Consider the following 22,047-nt stretch of genomic DNA (forward strand, 5'->3'; position numbering starts at 1 on the left):
GATGGGGTCACAGAGCGGACAGTCTCAGCCGGCCTATGATTGGCTATTTGCTGGGCAATGATGTAATCCTCCAGAGAGAGAGAGAGAGAGAGCAGTTCTGATCGATGAGGCTTTATATCTCAGATTACTCCTGATACTGTGTGTGTGGGGTTGTGCGCTAGTGTGCATGAATATGTGCATGTGTGTGTCTTTGTTTATACCTGCCTGTGTGGGTCGGTTACTGTTGAGATGGATGGATGGATGGATGGATGGATGCTGCTGTTCAGGCTGTTTTTATAGAGAGATGGACATGAACGCATCATACTGTAATCTCATCCACAGCAGAATCACTATTGACAAGATCATAAAGCCTGTAAATGAGCTCAAAGGTAATGAAACCTCAAAATGTGCGTCTTCTTTTCTGTTCTTTTATTTTTTTTATGTAACACCGTCTCTTTTTATAATATTTCATAATAGAAGATGATGTTCTGAAGATGTAAACTCTCAGCTGTCAGACTCATCACGTTATTTTTTTCTCCTTCTTCTGCGGTGTAAAGGGCAGAGTAAAAGCTCTCAGAAAGCTCTTAAACAGAAAGACGAGGTGCTTGAAAGATCACCAGACATCATATATGAGAATATAGGCCTGAAGTCTGAATTCACAGTTTTTTTTTACAAGCTAACGATGATGCAGGGAGTAACATGCACTTTTGGCTGCATTATATCATCTGTTAATAGGGCTGGAAAAACTATTTGTATATACATGACATTATATCACAATATTTCTGCTGAGATATATGATTCCCTGAAGCCGAAAGGAACATTTCTAACACATTTATCATGGTTTCTGCCCTGGTTCTGTCTAATTTACCAGTAATTTACCTCATTAACATGAGGTTTCTTGTTATTATGAGCTGTGAGTATTTCTTGTGTGGGCACAGTGACGTCATTTACAGTATAAGTGCTAAGCTAAGCTAATCACTTTGAACTTCATGTCACTCCCAGCATGATACAGTTGCTCCAGCGACAAATTTAATGTCAAATTATTACTTTAATCACACTGTAGCAGAAGTTTATAAACGTTAGAAAACGAAAAATATCTCTATGGACTTCCAGTTTTACATTTAAAATATTTAAATATGTTCAATTGGAAAATAAACAAAACATTTAACTCTTGTCAGTATAACTTTTATGCGAACTACCTCTGCTGCTGTGAGGTTTTTAGTTATGTAGATACAGTACAAGTTCTTCATTCACTGTTTTACATAAAATTATAAATACTTCTTTTTCCTATTTGCTTCCATTTCTGTGCAATTTTTAATTTATGTGTTTGTTAATTTGATTTTTATTTGTTGTAGCCTTTTTAAACTGTGCCCAAATTGGGAAGCAATCTGCTAACAGCTTTTGAAGTCCTCTAATAGAGTCTTCTGTTTGCTTGTTTTTATTTTTAATAAGCTTTATATTTACGCCTGCTCTCGCTGGTGTCGCGCTCATCAGCCTCCGTCTCTCCATTACATTACCATGACAGTCATAATTATTGTGGGAATCAGCTTCTAGATCGCTCCATTACTTCGTTTCGTAGACTTTCTTCCCCTCACTCTGTCGCTCAGCAAAGCGATGTTGACTTGATGGATCAGCACGTGCATGTGAGGAGCAGTGATGGATTATTATGCCTGTCTTAAGGGATGAACCCCAGGAGTCGGGAGCTTTGATTGATTAATCGCACTGTGTGTCGGCCGGACAGATACGAGAGGCCATCCTGTCCGTCACAGTAATTACCATGACAGAGTGTGTACCACTTATGACAGATAATACGGCCTGCAGAGTGAGGAAGCAAGATAATAATCTAGCTGTCTATCTGTTTTAATGATTATTGCCACTGCCAGGGCATGTTGCCATGCTTTTACTGTACAGTTAACAAAATAAAGGTAAAAGAAAAATAAAACTCACACACACACCTGTTCTGTTCGTAAACACTTTGGCATCTTCTCTCATATCTCTGAGCCGTAAGATATGACAATGAGAAGGAAGTGGCATTTCCATACAAATATGAACCAGGAGGAGCAGCATGGGCAAATAAATAGAAAGAAAAGGAATAAAAGCTGAATGAAAATGAAATGCTGTAATTATTTTCCTGTCAGTCTTGGGCAAAAAAAAGAAAGAAAAAAAAAGGCTTGGCAATCATCTGAACGTCCTCATGAGGGTATTTGGTTTGTATTTATCCTCAGCTGGTGTAAGGGAGAGATTTCATTATGGAGGATCAGTGGGATTGTGTCAAATGTGCCTTTGAATCATAGACGTAGACTGACTGATATTGAAGTTTGGCTGCAAAACCATGAAATCTGTGAATCTGTGAATGTGTGGTGCAAACTTTTTTCTTTTTTTTTTTTAATTAAAGAAGTTAGAAATATATGTACACTTGGTAAAATGATGCTAGAAAAACGATATCATGATGCAAGGGCAACAACGATGCGATATATTGTGATATACTGCGATACTATAGAACAAATTGCCTTGTAGAAAACCAGCACGTAACCACGCCACTATCACCGTTTAGACAAATCTGAAAATAATGAAGAAACTTTACTATTTCTGTGTGCACGAGCAATAAACAAAGCAGTTTTGTGGTGATATGTGTGGTATTTATTCAGTTTTGTGGAATCACTGTATATTTCAGTGTATCAATATTTGTTTACACCCCTATAAACAAAAGTGTAGCTAATTTATTTTATACGCCATGCACCCGCTGATATTCATGTCACAACTTCAGCATAAAACCTCACACAGACTAGTAACTGGTCAAACTCACATGGCCTGAAATAGCTGTGCATCTTCTTCCAAGACATTCATAGTCTGGAAAACTGGGTTTATCTGATTCTGTATAAAAGAACCAACACTGAACATCTAGTCTCTAGATGTACAACAGTGAAACTGACCAGCATCGACTCGAACAGTTAAAAAAACTACTGTATGTGGCATTTAGTGGCTAAAGAGTTGGATATTTCCCTCGCGGGTTGTCGTCGGTGCTGTGAAATTAAATCTAACACTTCTCTGTCCGCAGAGACGTTGCTCATAACTTTTCAAGGTGCTATGTCTTTGCTTTGAAATGTTGTGTTACTGTTATTGCGTTTATGTCCTTTAGTACAGTGCGATGCAGGATTTGGTGCTGCCAACCTTTATTAGGCAGAACAAATAAACAACAATCTGCAGTCCTAAGCTCCAGTAAATTGTTTTCTCATGTACAGGAGAACAAACAGAATCCGAAGGCTGTCGCAAATCCATTCGAGGGGCTATTTGTAAATACAGCAAGATGATATTAATACGGATTATTGTGCGTTAACGTAAACACAGCCTCTTTAAGGGATTGTGTTATTATTAGGATGATGATTTCGGTGATTGCGCTCTAGATCCACTGCAGATCTGTCCTGATTCAGAAGAGGTGCTTCTCTTTTACAGCAGACTACTGTTACGTAACAAAGACAAAACAAAAAGAGTAGTGTAGTGTAGTGTATGTTAAAGCAGCTTTGACGGTAGGGACTCCTGGAGGAGGATTTCTGGGGGGGAAAAAATAAATAAAAATGAAGCAGAAAGCATGTTTTTTTTTTTCTTTTCTTTTTCTTATCATGATGTGATTCACCGGAGAGTTTTTCAGCTCTCAGTCAGATCTTCTCTCCGAGAGCCGCTCTGAACATCAGAAGCCCCCTTGTTGTGCACAATGACTCAGTGTGTGTGTGTGTGTGTGTGTTGCTGTTGTGTTGTGTTGCAGCTGCTAAACAGGATGATGTTGTTACTGGGTTGGATAAGAGCAGGAGAAGTGACAGAGGGTGATATCTCCCATGGTTCTCAGTTGATATGATGCAGCGTGAAGCTCGTAGCGTGAGGACTCCTTATTGTTTTGCCTATTTCTATTTGTCTCTTTGGTGATGCGTTCACGTTCGTCCCAGTGGGTTGTCGTTGTGTTTTTTTTTTGTTCTTTTTACTCGTCTCTGTCAGTACTTCTGCCTTAATCATCTCTCAGGCTCCTCTCCCTTTCTCTCCGCCTCTCTTTTATCACTCCCTCCCTCCCTCTGCATGGTCGGGTGAATGGGTGTGAGTGTAATTAAAAGCAGCAGGCTATTGTGTGGGGGTATATGTGCTTGTCCAATCCCCTGGTGTGTGTGTGTGTGTAGTTACCTGTGTAGAGCGTTTAATTAAACATTTCTTTACGCTTCTTATCACCCGTGTTTCACTTTACATAATAAAAACATAGCATAAGTGCTCGTATTGCTGCGTTAGGTAGGTTAGGTAAGCATGTGAGCAGATAAATGTGTGTGTTTGTGTGTTTTATGTGTGTGTGTGTTGCGGCGGTGTGATGAAGTGGTGCCGTCCGGCCCCTCTGAAAGAAGCTGTTACATCCTACACTGATTCCCATCAGTCCTCCTTTCCCTCTGTTCTGGGTCCTGCCAGGAAACGCTGTACCTGTCTCACACCTGGCCCTCGACTGACTCACACACACTAAAACACACACACACACGCGCACACACTCGAGGACACACTCATCAGACGGCAGTGAGTCGATCTGTCACAGCGCCACGATCCGAGGGGGGAGGCGGCAGGTGTGAAAAGGCTCATCCTGACTGCAGGAACACACACATGCCCAGCAGCCCCAGAATAATTCACACCAAGCTGTCGTTAAAAAAAAAAAAAACACAAAAAAAAGCTCAGAAAGAAATTCCTCTCCATTAACACTGAAGCCGATCCGCCTCATTCAAAAACCCAAACGACGCACACAGGAGACTCTTCTACTCATTTAACCGTAATCGATATCTCCTCAGGTCTGTTTCACTAAACCAGCTGTCAGACTGAGGTGGCATCTCGTCAGCACAGCAGGGACGGCTCAGATCTGTTAATCCTCCTTTTTTCAGTGGGATCTGCTGCTGAATGTTTTAAAAAAGGGCATTACCAGTGAGTTTCCACAAATTAACAATCAAAGAGATGGATGAGAAAATGTAAACCCACTGAATACAGACCACTGGTGTCATTGGTTAACCTTGAACACACACTTTTCCTGCTTGGTTACTAATAAGCTAGCCTGAGTATACCCATGCTGCCTTTCATTCAAGTCAGCCTGGAAACCATGGACCCAATTTTGTTGAGGGAGCCAATCACAGAACGGGGAGGGGGGCAGCAAGACGATGACGACTTTGCGACTTTGTTGATATCTTGTCGATCCAACACATGGATGTATTAGATCCAACATGGCGGCAGGCGCTTTACCTTTCGAGGCAGTGTTAGAAAGTGTTTTAAGTAGTTTAGACCGCAAGTTTATTTTGAAAAAAGAGTGGATTTCTGTCGCTGTACATACGTCATCGGGTACGATTGATACGATTGGCTATAAGCTACGTACAGACGCGTTTGATAGACATTCGTAGCGCCCAATAAACAGCTCTGGGCTTTCGTTAACCACGCCTCAAATAAGAAAAAATTAACAGGTTGTTCCAAGACCGAATCTCAATCTACATTGAGATGAGGACCGGTGGTAGCCAGGCTACCAATATGCAGCTCTCAGGTGTAAATCTGGATTTGGCTGAGGTGTAACTGTGTGATTTGTGTAACATGTAGTTTTTTTTTGTTTGTTTATTCTGTTTATTTTGCTGCAAAATAACGTGTGATGTGATACCACTCTACTGAGCAGCCCAGGGGTCATATGGTAGAGAAAATATATATTTACTCTGGTGGAAAATATGCAGCAACTGATTTCCACATCACTTCTTTATGCCCTCAAACCCCCCGAGGGGGAGAGAGAGTCGTGCTTCATTTCAAAGCATAAAAAAAAAAACACAAAAAGCGTCAAATGTGTTGCCGGCTCTGTTTTCAGTCTCCTGTATTTGTGTTTGTATTGTCAGTCGGGACGACGGCGACCTGACAGGCTGATCAACCACTCAACAGTAGATTACACAGTAGAGTCTCAATCCAGAAGACACAGAGGTTGCGTGGATATAACGGCGCTTTATCTGAGGATGCAAGTCTTTATTTAGAGTAAAAAAACAAAACAAAACAGCAGTACACTAGACGGAGCATGCATGATACGAAATGGGAAAACTAATTTCATTGGGTGCACAGTAGCATTTAAAACAGGAAACATTTATGGCAAATTTAATTAATTTTGACTGAATTACCATGAACAATGGATCGGTCGGTTGGTTGTTGTGCAGGGGCAGCAGAGTAAATCCATGCAGGTCGTTAAATTGAATTTATGTGACCGGGCTGTAATAGAATAAAACCAAATGATGTCATATAGCATGATCCTGCAGCAAATACATTTATTCTGCAGTATCCTATGGGTGCGTCCTCATGTGTGTGTTAGAAGAGCAGCCGGACCAGCTCATTGATATATAACCCAACAGGATACAATCACTAGTAATTAATTATACTGTTCTCATCATGTGGAAAGCAGCAAGATAAACTCTTTTCAATAAGTGCAGGAATCAGGAATCATCTTAGTTGTGCTCGTTTCCCTCATCAAACTCATCAAATACACAATCTAACAACTCCAAACGCTCTGGTGGACAAGTTGTGACCTGCACATTCACCACGCTATGAGATAATAACAGAACGTTACAAGACGGAGTTGTTTTTTGAGGTAATTTCACGCAAAACCGCTGATGCGCGTTCCCGTCGGGGGCAGTTTTTCGGCAAGCAGCCTCTGTATTTTCCTCAAAAACAACTCTTAAGCCTATATAGAGATTATGGCAATCAATTTGCCAAAATGTTGAACTATCCCTTTAACAATTCTTCCAACAACCTACGTTGTATTTTAGCGCATACAAAGTATATAAGTTCACAAACTCACAAACATAATCAAATACGATCAAAAATCAACTCAAAGCCTGAGGCAGGACAGTAATAATAATACAATTTATATAGAGGAGTCAGTTTGAAAACCTGAAATGCTCCTTTAAGTTAGGAAAATCATATTTAGATTATTTTTGACAGATACCATGATACAGTATGTGATACTGTATATGATTTCAGTTGGACAGGTTGTTTATTGCCTTTTTATCTTCACTTATAAAAACCAAACAAACAGTTTTCTTTATGTATGATGGATAATATGATCTGTACTATAGGCTACGATTTGAATTTTGCACTCGTTCACACTGCAGCAGCCATATCACCTACCAGCAGTAAGTTTCTTCCTCTCTTTTATTTCATTGTTTTGTTTTATTTTGACTCATCAACGCTCCTGCACACACATTACACACCACATGTTCACACACAAACACACACTCTCCTCCGAACAGTGCACTCCTCCCTCCCTTTCCTCCCTTCCCCCCAGACGGATGGGAGTGTTTCAGATGACAGTTCTCTCCTGCCACCAGTGTTGTCAGACATCACTTATCAGCCGAGCTTGTGATGGAGGAGAAAGAGAGAAACACAATTTCACCTTATCGCACCTTCTTCTTACACTCCTCCTCCTTCTCCTCCTCCTCCCTCGTTCCTCTGCCTCCGAGTTCCCATCAGACCTCCTCTTCCTGGGTTTTCCTCCACTGTTATCTCTCTGTTTCACACGTGTTTTTTCATCTTTCTGCTGTCGTTTCCTTCACCTGTCGGTCCAGTTTGGTGACCTCATGGTTGGAGCTCACTCTCTCTCTCATAATCTTTTTTTTCTCTTCCTATTTCCACACTCACGACCCTGTGCACTGTGGTTCTCTATGTTTTACTTCTTTTTTCTTTTTTGATGTTTACTTTTGTACAGTAGGTCAGCCTAAAGCTCTCTCGGATCACTTGAGATTGCTTTCACCCTTCAGTCACGCTGCTGCCGCCTCCATCGCCTCCCTCCTTCTTGCTTCTTTCAGCCCGAGAGCCGTCATTGTTAAGCGTACTATATCTTTAACAAGACCTCGGCGGCGGCCAGTGAACTATTAGAGGCCGTCATCGCTCTGAAAAGCGAGGCTCAAAGTGGAGCGTGACGTGAGGAAATGAGGAGTGAAGGTTGCGCTGACCTTCTCCTCGAGGGACGTTTGATGGACGGCGAATCCGTCAAAGATTAAGAAACAGTTGGTTAGCAGGGAGCAGAGGGGAGAGGAAATGCAATTACCTCTCTGAGGGATGGATGGGGGTAACAAGGAGTCAAGACTCTTGTATAATGACACTGACTAAGCCATAAGTAAATGTGTCTCCATGTTCCCTCAGCGCCTTCTCTCATCCGTCAGTCCAAGTTGACTGTAGGTGTCTCCGCCTGAGGTCTGTTTTTGTTTGTGAAGTCATAAATATAACTTTTTTTTTTTTGCATATGCAGCCTCTGTTGGTTGGAAATAACAACAAAAGCAGGTTATGTGTGCGAAAAAAACATTTTCCGTTTTAGAAACCAAGTAGTTTAGTTTTGTGGTGCAGTGTCAGAGAGAAAGAAGAAAAAGAAGAAGACAACACAACAAAGATCAGGAAATGCAGTTTGTTTTAATTGACAGATTTATTTTTAAATGTGACAGTTTATGTTTGAGGAAAAAGTTAAAATTAGAAACAGAGCTAATGACCTGTGAGCCGATGACAAGTGACGAGATTCAAACTGTTATTGTCATTTTACCTTTGGGGGGTTTCATGTGAGTTGCATCTTAAAAAATTAGGACAGAATCTACTCCCAAATTTGTTGATAATACTAAAATTATAAATCAATCTATTGGCCAATAGTTGTGATCGGTTGTTTAAATGTTTAACCATAGAAACAGCAGCTAAAATGTGTAAAAATTCAAAGTTACATAGTTGTCATGTTCTCTTTGCAGTTGCAGAGCTACAGAGGTTTACAGATAATTTCATTGATTAGTCGAGCAGGCTAAGGTGAAGTGAAGTCCATGGATTGTCCTGTCTACCTACTGATCCAAACTAACCTATGGATATTGAAATTACTATCACTTATGACAAAGATGAAACTGAATCCTCATAATTGAGAGAAAAAAAAATGAATGAAATGAAATTAGATTCTTAAAATAGGCTTCGACCAACCATTTGATTGATTAAGTAATTGATTTATCTTTACAGCTGCGCCTGCTATGTATTCATTCATCCAGAACATAGATTCTTGCCCCAGAATAAAAAAAATCTATTTTTCAATGACCACACTGACTTAAATGTTAAAAAATCCATCTGCGCTCTGTAGACTCAGACTGAAGTGTTCATGACAGCTTTCCTGTAAAACTGTCACATTGTCTGACTGAGCCTGAGACTCACACAGTCCAGCTTCCACTGCTGTGTCACATTTCTACAGTGTTGGTCCTGACATACATGTGTGTTTGTGTGCACGTGTTTGTGGCATTTGACACACATCTGTCCAGTTCATCCTTTATTTTATTTCATTATTTATAAACACATTGTGCAACCACTTCATTAACAGTGTATCTTTTCCCTTGTTTTTCTCCTTTTGTACTTTTAATGTAATTTGAGGAAAAGTTTCTGCAACAGTCTGGACTGATTTTCCTTGTGGGCTTCGTTAACCTTTAATTTAATCTCCTTGAAGCACTTTCCTGGACATCGATCTCCCCCTCTTTGATATTACTGCAGCTTTATGTTGGTTAAAAGTCGACAATGCACCCTTTTTTTGCTTTTACCTTTCATCCCTGTCCTCCCTCACTACTACTTTCTCCAAACGTCGTCCAGAGATTGAAATAACTCCGTCCTTGTAACAGGCCACCGCGTCAGTTCAGGCGGCGTTCACACTTTTGATTTCATTGAGCGCTTTGCTTTTTCTTTTTCTTCTTTCTTTGTGCTGCTTCAGAAGTAAGTACCCCGCAGTGCTGCTCCAACATATCAGCAGACCCACCTCCAAAAATAACTTCACACACTTATAAGATGCAAAACAGCTCCTTGAAAGTGCACGTATCGTTTTTCATGATCCATTGTTCTGTTTTCCACCAATTTCTCTTTTTCCTTCTCCTGCAATTATTAAAAAAATGTTCATCTTTCCAAGCACATGTTCTTTTTCATGTGTTCAAAATGCAGCTAGAGTAGATATAGTTTCTACGTGTCCTTCAATCTGTGCTTTCTCTTTCTCACACATGCACGAGACGAAGCGTGCGAGTGAAGATCTTTGAGAGAGTTGAGCGTGGAACGAGCGTGGCCTGGTTTCTGTGCTCTTGTTGTCAGGCTCGGGGTATAAACACGGGCTGGTGAAATATTTATCTGTCTCTGGGAGGCAGTTGTTTCCCCTGCGCTGCTCATTAAGCCGGGGTTAATTGTCTCTCTTTCTGGCTGGAGAGGCGAATCACACGGAGACAGAATGAGGAAGAGCGGAGATGGAGGAAGATAAAACACCTGGTTGTACTGTACACACATCATGCTCTTTGTCTTATCTCTTTTACAGTAGGATTTATCATAAACTCTTATATTTTACTAGTTTTTTTAACTTCATTTTTACCCTTTTCCCATCTCGGAGGACGTTTTCAGACTGGGTTCATTCATCTGAATCTCCTCCTTCATCCTCCTTCTATCATCACACAGTCTGTGATCTGTTAAAGGTAGAGAAGGAGATCCTGGAAAAACAGTTCGAGCAGGCCGCATTTAGAAAATACACAATTCAAAAGTTCAAGCCCCTTTTTTCAGACTTTTCTCTGAAGAAACGCACAATGCTTGTTCTTTTCTGTCACAACGTTGCTACAACTGTCTCGTTGAATTTAGCAAGCCAGCACAAACTCTGGCTCTGGTGTCGTCTTTTCCGTATCGTAATTTGTTGAAGACTCTGAGCATGTACGTATGTGGTTAGTGCAAGAAGAGAGGTGAGGGAGGGGCAGATAGCAGTTTGATCGACGCATCCTGAAGCCAATGAATTTGTTCGTAGTGATCAAAATAATTGGATGGCGTCTTGACAGGATTGTCCGTTCCACAGGTGACTGACATTTTTCAGTTGTTGTGAAAAAGCAATTTATTAATTGGTTCGGAGAGGATGTGTGAAGAGGATTTCAACCAATACAGTAAAATATGCTCCAGAAAAAGATGCCATAACTCAAAATCATCAAAATCTCACCGTCAAGTATTAAGTACTACACGTTATACTATACATTTATGTTTTGCTATACAACATATGATATAACATGGCAGTGAATAAGCTTGAGGGGTTCTGTTCTTTGGAAACAGGTGGACAAAGGAAGCTGAAATACAGTCTTGATGCTAGGCTAAGCCAAGAGCACATGGTAATAGAGTGCTATTGATTTCCTTATGTAACTATTGCCCTGAGAGCAAAGTTGTATTTTCCAAAATGTCAAAGCTATTTTAACAAATAGCATTCGGTGAGGCAAACCTCATTTTTTTTTCTCAGCATTTTTAATCAGCATTTTGATGTGCTCAGGAGAAATTGATGACTACTACAGACTAAAAAAACTGTGGAGGGAAGGAAACCACCTGTCGAGCGTAACAGTAAATATATAATGAACATACGGTTTAGCAGCACAGTGCCGATAAGATAAACGTTATCTCTCCTGTTTTTGTCTCTGTGATGTAACGTCATGTCGGTCTTCAGAGATCAGACTGCTGCTGGACCACCTGGTTCGCTGGTCTGAGATCAGCTCTGTTCTGCTTTTAATCTGCATCTGGGTTTTGAGTGAGAAAGAGTTCATTTCACCAGATTTCACACTGCGTTCTTCACTCCAGGACTTCGCCATCCTCCTTCTCATTGTCACTTTCTCCTGTTTCTCACATTTTTCATTTCTCTCCTCTTTTTAGATTTACTGTACGTCCCCAGCTCCTCTTTTCTCCACCAGCTCATTTTCTTTTCTCTCTCACCTCCACTTTTGATATCTCTTTATTATCGCCATCTTTTGGTTTTGCTCTCAAATGATTTTCTTTCCATGGATCTGTCGCTTTCTTTCTTTCTTTCTTTCTTTCTTTCTTTCTTTCTTTCTTTCGTTCGTTCGTTCGTTCGTTCGTTTGTTCGTTCTTTCTTTCTTTCATTCTTTCCCTCTTTCTACCCTTCCATTGCTTTCTTTCTACCCTTCCATTTCTTTCTTTCTTTCTTTCTTTCTTTCTTTCTTTCTTTCTCTCCCTCTTTCTACCCTTCCATTGCTTTCTTTCTTTCTTTCTACCCTTCCATTTCTTTCTTTCTTTCTTTCTTTCTTTCTTTCTTTCTTTCTTTCTTTCTTTCTTTCTTTCTTTCTTTCTTTCTACCCTTCCATTTCTTTCTTTCTTTCTTTCTTTCTTTCTTTCTTTCTTTCTTTCTTTCTTTCTTTCTTTCTTTCTATCCCTCTTTCTACCCTTCCATTGCTTTCTTTCTTTCTTTCTTTCTACCCTTCCCTTTCTTTCTTTCTTTCTTTCTTTCTTTCTTTCTTTCTTTCTTTCTTTCTTTCTTTCTTTCTTTCTTTCTTCCTTTCTTCCTTTCTTTCCCTCTTTCTACCCTAACATTGCTTTCTTTCTTTCTGTCCCTCTTTCTACCCTTCCATTGCTTGCTTTTCTTTCTTTCTTTCTTTCTTTCTTTCTTTCACGCTGAAGAAGAGGTGTGTGTGTGAGAGAGAGAGAGAGAGAGCGACAAATGGAGGAAGAGGAGCGATCTATCCAGCCCAAGGACATAATATCTTTGTTTCCTGCTCCGTACAATCCATATTCATTTCTGTTTCCCTGCTTTTTTTGCTTTTTTTCCCCCCTCCTCTTTCTTTCTTTCTTTCTTCTCATGGTCACCATTGTGATAAACAAATAGTTTGCCAGTAGAAAATGAAAGGAAATGAGGGTGAGAGAAAATGAGGTGGGGGGTGGTGGAAGTGTGGAGGATTGTCTGAGCATCAATATTTCAGTGGACAGAACCTTGGATGAATAATTCAACCTCGGTGTCACACTGTTTCCCTCTCCGCAAGACTCTTGGCCTGGTCACTCTCTCACACACACACACACACACACACACACACACACACACACACACACACACACACACACACACACACACACACACACACACACACACACACACACACACACACACACACACACACACACACACACACAGTAAATCCCTGGCTTTTTCGCTCTGAGATGGAGGTGGCCTTACAAAATCGCCTGAATCTACTCCAGCTGGTATCCCCTCTTTCTTTAATCCCCCTCCCATCCTGCCTCCATCCATTGTGTGGGTCCTTCTGGCTTTATCATTTCTTTTTGTGTGTGTGTGTGTGTGTGTGCATGTAGAAACCGAACCTACTCCCCCTGGACCCTGTGACTGAGCTATTTATGTGAAAGGAAGATGAATTACTTACTTCCCCTCGCCCCCCCACTCCCCCCTCTACCTCTCTTGAAAGACGCAACTGTGCGTTCACTCCCAGCTACGCGAGCACAGGTATTTCCCTTATGTAATCGGTGCTGACTCTCCATCAGGTAGCCTGAATAAGCGGACCTATTTAGCCCTCACCACGACTAACGGTGAGGCGCCTGTCAGAGCAGATTTGGAGCTCCTCTGCTGTTGGACGACATGAATTAGGGTAACTCACCAACACGCGGCAGCTAGCCCGGCTTCCCCCAGATGTACGATGCTGAGGGCGAGTTTTATCTGAACATGCAGAGTGGTGTGTTGCTGTGTAGATACTGTGTGGACTCAGTGGCCCTTGTTTTTGTGTATCATCAAGTTTTTTGTCACAGCAGATGTCATACAATAGGCTACGTGAATACTCTCCATCCTCGAGGTCAGGTCATCGGTGTTGTTAAAATACAATGACTGGATACCAGACTCCATCTCAATTGTTTTTCTGTGTCGTAGTAACTATGGGGATATGAACAAAACAGCATGATATAAAAAACAGTATATCCCTCTCCCTGTGACAGATTTATTTTGTTTATACCATTGTAGCTACCTCTTTGATGTCTCCTATTTTATTAGGACATTTTTACAAAACAATCGGCATCTCAATAGTAGAAAAAGGTACAGTAGAAAGCACAATGTTATGGCTTGGTTATGGCAAAACCAGTTATTATGACACTGGGATTTCTGATTTGGCAAATGCAGACACTGCTTGTCGAAAAACTGCCCCTGACGGTTTTGCATGAATTTACCTCTAAAAGAACTCTGTCTCGTAACATTTCGTTATTATCTCGTAGCGTGGTGAATGTGCAGGTCACAACTTGTCCACCAGAGCGTTTTGGAGTTGTTGGATTGTATATTTGATGAGTTTGATGAGTGAAACCAAGAAATCCCATTAGCCTCCGTAGCGTAGCTCTGAGCAGCTCGCGGCTCTGCTCTGCCGTTCTAAAAATAGCTTGCACTGACAATTAAAGGTAACGAACCTACTGCTAAGACTATAGGGATTATGGCAATGGGGCAGTTTGCCAAAATGTTGAACTATCCCTTTAAATACATATATCTCCATATACCCCCCCCCCCCCCCACACTTGTATCTGCTCCTTGCATTATTATTCATGTAATGTGCAGCTAACATAGTAGCAACGATTCTTCAAGTTAATTTTCCGCAGCCTCAGCACAGAGGGAAGCGAGGACGCCGCGCCGTGCTGCACGTTTGGAAATATTTCCGTCCAACGGCGTGAAAACCCAAGACAGTACACTGTAAACACGCCCAGGGGTATAGTTCCCCCCACCGACAGCTCAGAAATACACATATACTGTAGTGTATAGTCATTTAGCGTCTATGTGCATCACCAGCTCTCCCATAAATCAATGGTCCCACAGTGATGGCGTTCGTATCAGCGCATCAGCCATCTGCTCTGAGGATGCAGGCAACTCACACACACACACAAACACACAAAACGCCTCTACGTATTCCCACCAGAGACACAAACCCTCATGGAAACAGACTCAGCTTCTGTGGAGCTGTTGTTTTGACAAATGTGCAATGTGTTTTTACCATTTACAGCATCATTAATCTGCATTTGTCGCTTTGTCTAGTGCTCATATCTGCGTCTCCTCGTCCCTTCAGCTCCCTCCTATGTCTTCCTCATCTCACTTTTTTCTACATTTCAGTGTCTCCTTATTTCTGTCTCCCCTCTCCCATGAATATGCATGCCACCCCGTCTGGTCTCGTCACCGTCCTCTTGGTCTAAATGATTCAACATAGTGATTTTCTGGCCCTTTTTTTTTACGTAGAAAACCCAGGCTTCACTCTGGAGCTAACAGCGTTTTCACACTTTCTGTCCACGCAGGCAGCAGACTCTTTTTTTAAACATTTAGTTTGCACCATCTCTCTTTTCTCTGTGCATTGCATTCCTAATCCTTTTATTTTTTATAACCAGTTGGTATTATAGAGTGTTTTTCCCCCCCTTTTATTTTCCGTTTCGTCACGGAGTTTCATCATTCGTCTGCCGCCCTTGTTTGTCGTGGGATTCAGCCATGTTGGTTCTTTGACTCTACTTGTTCTCTCCCTCGTCTGTTTGGCTCCTTTATTTCTGTATTTATACATAAATGTGTGTGTGTGTGCAAGCATCTGAGTATTATTTCCTTGTGTGAGCTGTCATCGCTTTGGCAGCCGGCAGCCATCTTTCTTTCCATCCAGATGCAATTACACATTAACCAAGTGTCTCATTCTCTCCTCTGATATCTGCTCTGTGTGCTGTATCCTCGTTTCATGCCTCCACCTCTCTATCGATCCCACCTTTATCTTGTCTATCTCCCTTCATCCTGCCCCACATCTCTCTTTCTCTCTTCACTCCTGGACGAAACAGTGGTGAAGGTTTCGCCGTGTGACCTTGAAACGTTCTTTGCTCTGCTACATTTCCCTTTTTTTTCAGATCATCAGATCTAAAATCTGGTAATTCTTTATTTTATGGCCGCCATATTTTCCACCTAATTGCCTCGGCTAAGCAGTTATTACATTTTTAATGCTTCAGGGAAAACGAGCTGTGTCACTGTAATACACAGCAAAGATATTTTAAGGGCCGAGTCGCCTTTTTTGTTTTTTTTTAAACGATCATCTTGTATCTAAATGGATGAAGAGCTGAGTCGCGGCAGATGAGACGTGTCAGGATCTTTGTGCTTCAGCTCAGCAGGTGATTGATTGATAACAGCATGTTGCAATTTGGCAGGAAAAAAAAGAAAAGAAAAAAAGTTGGTGAAAGTCGAGACGGAGCGGTCCAATCAGTCACAATCAGGTGCTGCTGGTGGTGTGTGTGTGGGGAAAACAAAACACTGCTGGACCGACTGCAGGCTGAGGTTAGACTCGTAATCACCAGTTAGACATACTGTGTTTTATTCAACACAGTCAGCATGCAGCTGAAGTTAGATTGAACTTCCAGCTGGACTTGTTTCATCAGTAGCCGCGATCACATCAGGGAAGCTCTGATCATGATTAGTGAAACTCTTATATGCTAAATACATTCATATGTGTGTATTTATGTGTGTTTGTGAGCTGCTGAAACTAAATTGTCAACATGAATTTTTACTATGCAGCTGTTTTGCATCTGTTTCTCATTATGCATGAAGCAAAAAAAAAAAAAAAATCCCCATAAAGTCCAGTTATCTCCATGGGACAATGTTATAATACACCAAACAATGATTTATGCATAATGTAACCTCTTGTTCAGTTTCTATATGTTTACATTTACATCCTGTACAGAGACACTGAATCTATTTGTTTGGTTAAATGTCATCTTCACGCTCTGGTCACATTTGGCCTCGAGGGCAGCGGCAAATTAACATTGCACTGATTCATCATGATGCCGGGTCCACACCAAATGACATTATGTAAAGCAGCTTTTTACATTAGTTTCATTTATTTAGTGTTTTCTTTAACTCTCCAGGGTCTATGATCACACCGGCGCGATCAGATCATGTGACGTTTTCAAACACTGTAACAAAAAAATCTAGATCTGGAGCGCAGCTGTCAACTTCACTGGAAAGCGCAGATTTGAAACTCTCTCATTTTTGTTTGACGTTGGTGGAACATGTAAAACCGGAGATATGATGTTAATTTGATATTACAAAAATATTTATAGACTAAAATTTGGATGAGATGGGCAGCCGTTTTTTCTCTCTCAATATATTTGTCTTTTTTTTGTCATTTTATAAAACAGAAAATAGTGGTTGAATCAGCTGATACTACTCTCTGTGATTCTTGGGGGTGGATCGGACCATACGAGTTTCGCTTTTGCCGCACACTACTGTCATGCATGTGTGGTTGTGTGTGTGTAACAGAGAAACAGCGCTATGCGGAGATGAATGAATGGAACGATATTGTGTTGGTCAAGCCAAAAGCCGGAAAATCTATTTGTAATTTTCCATGAATAAATGCATGTGTGGGAAACACTGCGATATACTGTATTTAGCGAAATTGGACCCATTAACAAGTGTGGGTAACGTAGATTCATCCACATAGATATGGGACTCTTTTATAACCAAAAGCAAACTCCTCGGGGTCTCTTTAAAGTGAAAAAATAATTGTCAGATCATATAGGTTAAGTTGTGCTGGAAAAAAAGAAGAAGATACCAAACACGGGCATAGGTGAATATTTTTCTATATAAAGGTAAAATTAGAAGTATTCAAAAACAACCAAAACAGGCTGTGACCTCTCTGTCTTCTGTCTTCCTTGGTGAAAGGCCGGAGGAGGAGACGTGTTTGAGGAGAGAAGCTGTGATTTATCTTTACATAGTGAATTATTAACAAGCACAGGTTAGCAGGCGTCTGACTCTGAGGTCTTTTAAAAAAAAAAAAAACATTTATTCAGGGTTAAGATGTCAGAGCAGGAAAAAGATGATAACGCCATGTAATGTGTCATACTACATGTGTGTATGTACCTACCTGGACGCAGGACAATGGCAGTGACCTGAGCTGAACTGAGCAGAGGGCGGTAAATCAATGTGAGCTCACTGTTGATTAGCAGCAGTGAGGGATAGAAGCAAATGGAGTGACAATAATGGGAGACTTATTTTTAGAAGCAGAAAGTAAAGAAACAAGTTAATGGGACTGTTAGACTGTAAAATTAAGACTCGAATCGAACCACTGAAGCACAGGTTGGCTGTCAGAGCCTGGTCACACTGTCCTTGCAGGAAGAACCATCTTTAATCTACTTATATATACATAACCTAGTTTTTAAACCAGGAAACAGGTTTAAAAAGAAGAAAAAATAAGGAGGTAAGGTTATTTGAGTCTAAAATGTCACCGGTTCTGCACCACATAAACTTTTCCAAGCTAAATTCTTGGACCCCCAAGATTTAATAGCATTTCCTAGTAACATTTATTATGTGTTGTGACAAGGCCGGCCAAGTCTCTGCAACGCTTTTCTTCTGAGAAACTGTATGTGTGTGTATTTATGAGCAAGTGTGTGTGTGCGTGTGTACAGTATATATGTTATGATGGCTGCAGTGGATGGGGTCCAACTAGCAGAAGTATGGTAGTATGGCCAACACCCCCTGCAGCAACAGAAATATATAGTCGGCCATTTTCAGTGCACACATACACACACACACACACACCACAGTAGAGCAACCTGGGGGAAAAAAAGAAGAAAAGTGAAGTTATGTATTGTGTTTTCATGCAATATGCAAATTAGCTGCTCTTAATGCTGTTGAAAGGTTTGTGTGATTAATGAACTGTGTGAGTGTGTGTATGTGTGTGTGTTGGGATTGTTCTATAAGCTTGACATCTGTTGCCACCACCCTTTCTGCCACAGTGTGTCTGTCTGCCTGTCTGTCGAGAGACTGTGCAGTTGGCCTGCTTTTCTTTCCACACACACACACAAACACACAAACACACACACACCACTAAAGCTTCAGCCTATTAATTTGACTCATGTCGTCTTTTTTTTTATTTCATCATTTTACACTGTCGAAGTTGAAGGTGCACACACACAAACACACAAACACACGCACACACTGTTGTCAGGCTATAAATGATTGACTTGATGTGCCTTTGATGAATCATCCCAGTGAGATGGAGCTTCAGTGGAAAATGTCAACTTTAAACCGAGATTAAACGGAATCACTCAGAAAAGCTGCAGGGAGGGGTGTGTGTGTGTGTGTGTGTGTTGTTGTGTGTTTGACAGAGCCTGTGGGTGTGTGTGAGTTCGAGTGTGATAACATTATACAATTGAATTCATCATGGTCTTCTTGGCAGCTAATATAAAGCTCTCTGTGTCTCGTTTACTTTGTTTGTCTCAGTGTCTGATTCACATGAAGCCTTGCACGCACCACTTGACTTTTGCCATCATTTTACCTCTTACAAAAAAATATTTTTTAAGATCTGAGACTCAAAACCCCTCGAGTTGCCGTCTCATTTACTCTCAGTGACCTCATTATAAGCTGTCACAGACAAACTATGTTAATTTGTCTTAACCAAACAAATCCAGTGAAAGTGCAACAGGAAACCAGGCGCACGCATGCAAATGGTGACCTGCTTGATTTTGTCAAAGTCAAACAAGATGTTAAATATTAATTAGTGAGTGATTAACAGGCCAAGGTGGCAGATTTTGTTTCTCTTTAACAAAAACAAGCTAGTTGTTTCCCTCTGTTTTCAGTCTTTATGCTAAGCTAAGCTAAAAATACAGACCTGAGAGTGGTATTAACCGTCTTTAACTTTTGCCTTTTGTCAAAATTAAACAAAAGAAAGTGTTACATAAAGAGAAGTTTTAGATCTTAAAACAGTCTCTCTGTCTTTTTTCCATATGCAGTGGTGGGACGTGGAGAAAGGCGAGGCCCTGCAGACCTTCTACCCAACGGGCAGCACTTTGAAGAAAATCCACGTGTCCTCCGACTTCTCCACCTTCGTCACCATCGACAGCATCGGCATCCTGTACATCCTCCAGAGGGTGGTGTGATCACGACACGGCCACGACAGGAGTCCAAAGACCACAAAGCAACACAATCCAACCAGACACTACTTTTTCTAAACTACAGTGTCACTAAAACTGGACATGTTAAGGACATGTTACGTTAGACGGTTTAACTGTAAAGCTGCAGCATCCCGGGGACTCACACACACACACACTGAGATGTGCAGCTTCTTTTTTTTTCCCACAGTGCACTCTCTCTACATTCGAGGCTAACACTAGCTGACAGCGTTATTATATCAGAGCATTTACATTTCTGTGAGGTCAAGTGACTCCCCTAACTCAACTTTACCACTTCATACCAGCTTTAAATGGAAACTGCTTCAGTGACGATCAACTGTTGGGAGTGTAGATGAAATGTGAAACTAGGTTGAAACTGTGTACGAAGACAGTCGATGCAAATACATGCACTTTGCATTATAAAAGCAACTTGTCTATTTGTAAAAGGAGCCAACAATCGTATTAATCAGGTCTTCTCAAGTAGATCTTTAAAACACTCGAACTGTATGAAGAGGTAAATACCAATGGACTGTGTGATCTTTGCATTAAGTCAGATGTGAATAAATAATAAATGTTAGTAATAAATCCATATTGCATTAGGGTTGAACATTATTGCATGTGACGTGAGAGGTTTTCCGCTCCACTGTTTTGTAATCGATATGAGCTGCCATGCACGTCCACCCATCTGTTTGGAGACGGGAAGTGCATTCGACTCATCTGTGCTGTGATGTTTCTTGAACATTCACCTTTCCGTACTTTTCTTTGTGTGTAATTCATCAATGTCTGATTTGAACCATTGTTGGTACAAACTGATCTGAGCCTTTTTATTTTCGCTGTGGCCTTTAGCCTGAATGGAGATACAGTACTGTGGTTGTCATAGGGGGCTGTGTATGTTTTCTGTAAATGGGTTATGCTTTTCCAGTCCACCAGCATAGATGGAACGTCTGGTGCACTTTGATGAGCATTAAAAATTGATAGCATGATTAAGTTTTAATCAGTACGCGTTTAAAATTGAGTCCAAAATCTTTTGAAAGCCTGTGAGTCTTTTTTTAATATATCCAAACTATTTGTACTTTTGAACCTAGATCAAAGGTAAATATTTTCTATTAAAAAGACAAAAATCACACCATGTGATTTATTATTTATAATCGGATTTCTACTTGCTCATGTTAAAAGGCACCTTTTGTGCTTCACTAATTGCTTCATTTTTCTTTTTTGTATCAGTTTTTTTTAATTGTACCACTTTCTACATATTTTATCTGCACAATGGCAGACTACTGAGCCTTTTTCTATTCAGAGCACTTTGAAGCCGGAGTTACAATCTTTCATGAAGCTTTTGCAAATGTGGCTTTGTTTAGAAAATTAAAAAATTGATTTTACTTGGATTGGACAATATAGATACAGAGACTTTCCCCCCTCCTTGTGCTGTAATCTATCACACCTATTCACTGCAGGGTTGATATAGTCTCTAGTTCCAGTAGGAGTAATAAAGCACATGAGGATATTTCTGAACAATGCTGTTTACATTTTCACACTGTGCTCTTCCTCATAGGTGCTTTTGCCCGACTTTCTTCCTGTGTGGAGGTATCTGTCGAAACTTAATTGTCTGCTCAGGATGTATTGATACTGTTTACGGTGTGGTGCAATGTGTGTAATTGATTAAATTACATATGACTATGATGTATTGTTTTGTGTGCTGTTTCTGTCCTGCATCACCTCCAGGTTTTGCCCCAAATGTCACCCAGTGACTGAAAGCACTTGCTCACACCTGCAGTGAAGTGACTGCAGACTGTGGTCCAGGTTCAATAACCTATTGATCAGAATAAAAACAGTTTTTCCCCCCACATTCACATTGAGCATAAATTATTTTCAGAACAGCTGCACTGACATTTTAAGTAGAGAAATGCAAATGTAAGAAATACCATGTTATTGTATTGTGATTGGATATAATATTGGTCACAGTTCAATGGCTGCAAAAATTAACAAGATAAAACTCCTAGTACTTTTTGTTTTCATCTTAATTTAATTATTGTCCTAATAAAAGAAACATTGTGTAGAGGGTGAATTTATCTGAAAGGAAACGGAAGGTTTGTAGGCTTATAAAAAGAAAAATGGCGGATAAACAGCTTCCTCCTGCTTTTCCTCCCCCGAACACTGCGCGGCACTGTTGCTAAGACACGGTTACTATGGCGCCAGCTTCAGGCTAGTAGCAGCTCTGGCTAGTAGCTAACGTTACCTAGCCGGCTGAAGAAACTGTCCCACTTTTAGGAAAAATTCATAGACTGTATGGAAAAATTCAAGCGACGTATGAAGAGCTGACACAAGAGACAACAAACTAAAGAAGAAAGTGAAAGCACA

General features: G+C 40.7%; 1 protein-coding gene across 1 annotated transcript in view; it reads left to right on the top strand.

The window, feature by feature from the left end:
- Positions 1-19,764, top strand: part of apaf1 (apoptotic peptidase activating factor 1) — a 46,971-nt gene extending 27,207 nt beyond the window's left edge. Inside the window, exon 27 of the mRNA XM_083999070.1 lies at positions 19,531-19,764. Coding sequence (XP_083855196.1) covers positions 19,531-19,677 — 147 coding nt within the window. The 3' untranslated portion in view covers positions 19,678-19,764. The remainder of the gene's footprint in view (positions 1-19,530) is intronic.
- Positions 19,765-22,047: the final 2,283 nt, after the last annotated feature.

This window comes from Trachurus trachurus (genome assembly GCF_905171665.1).
Source record: "Trachurus trachurus genome assembly, chromosome: 23".
In the NCBI taxonomy this organism is placed as follows: Eukaryota; Metazoa; Chordata; class Actinopteri; order Carangiformes; family Carangidae; genus Trachurus; species Trachurus trachurus.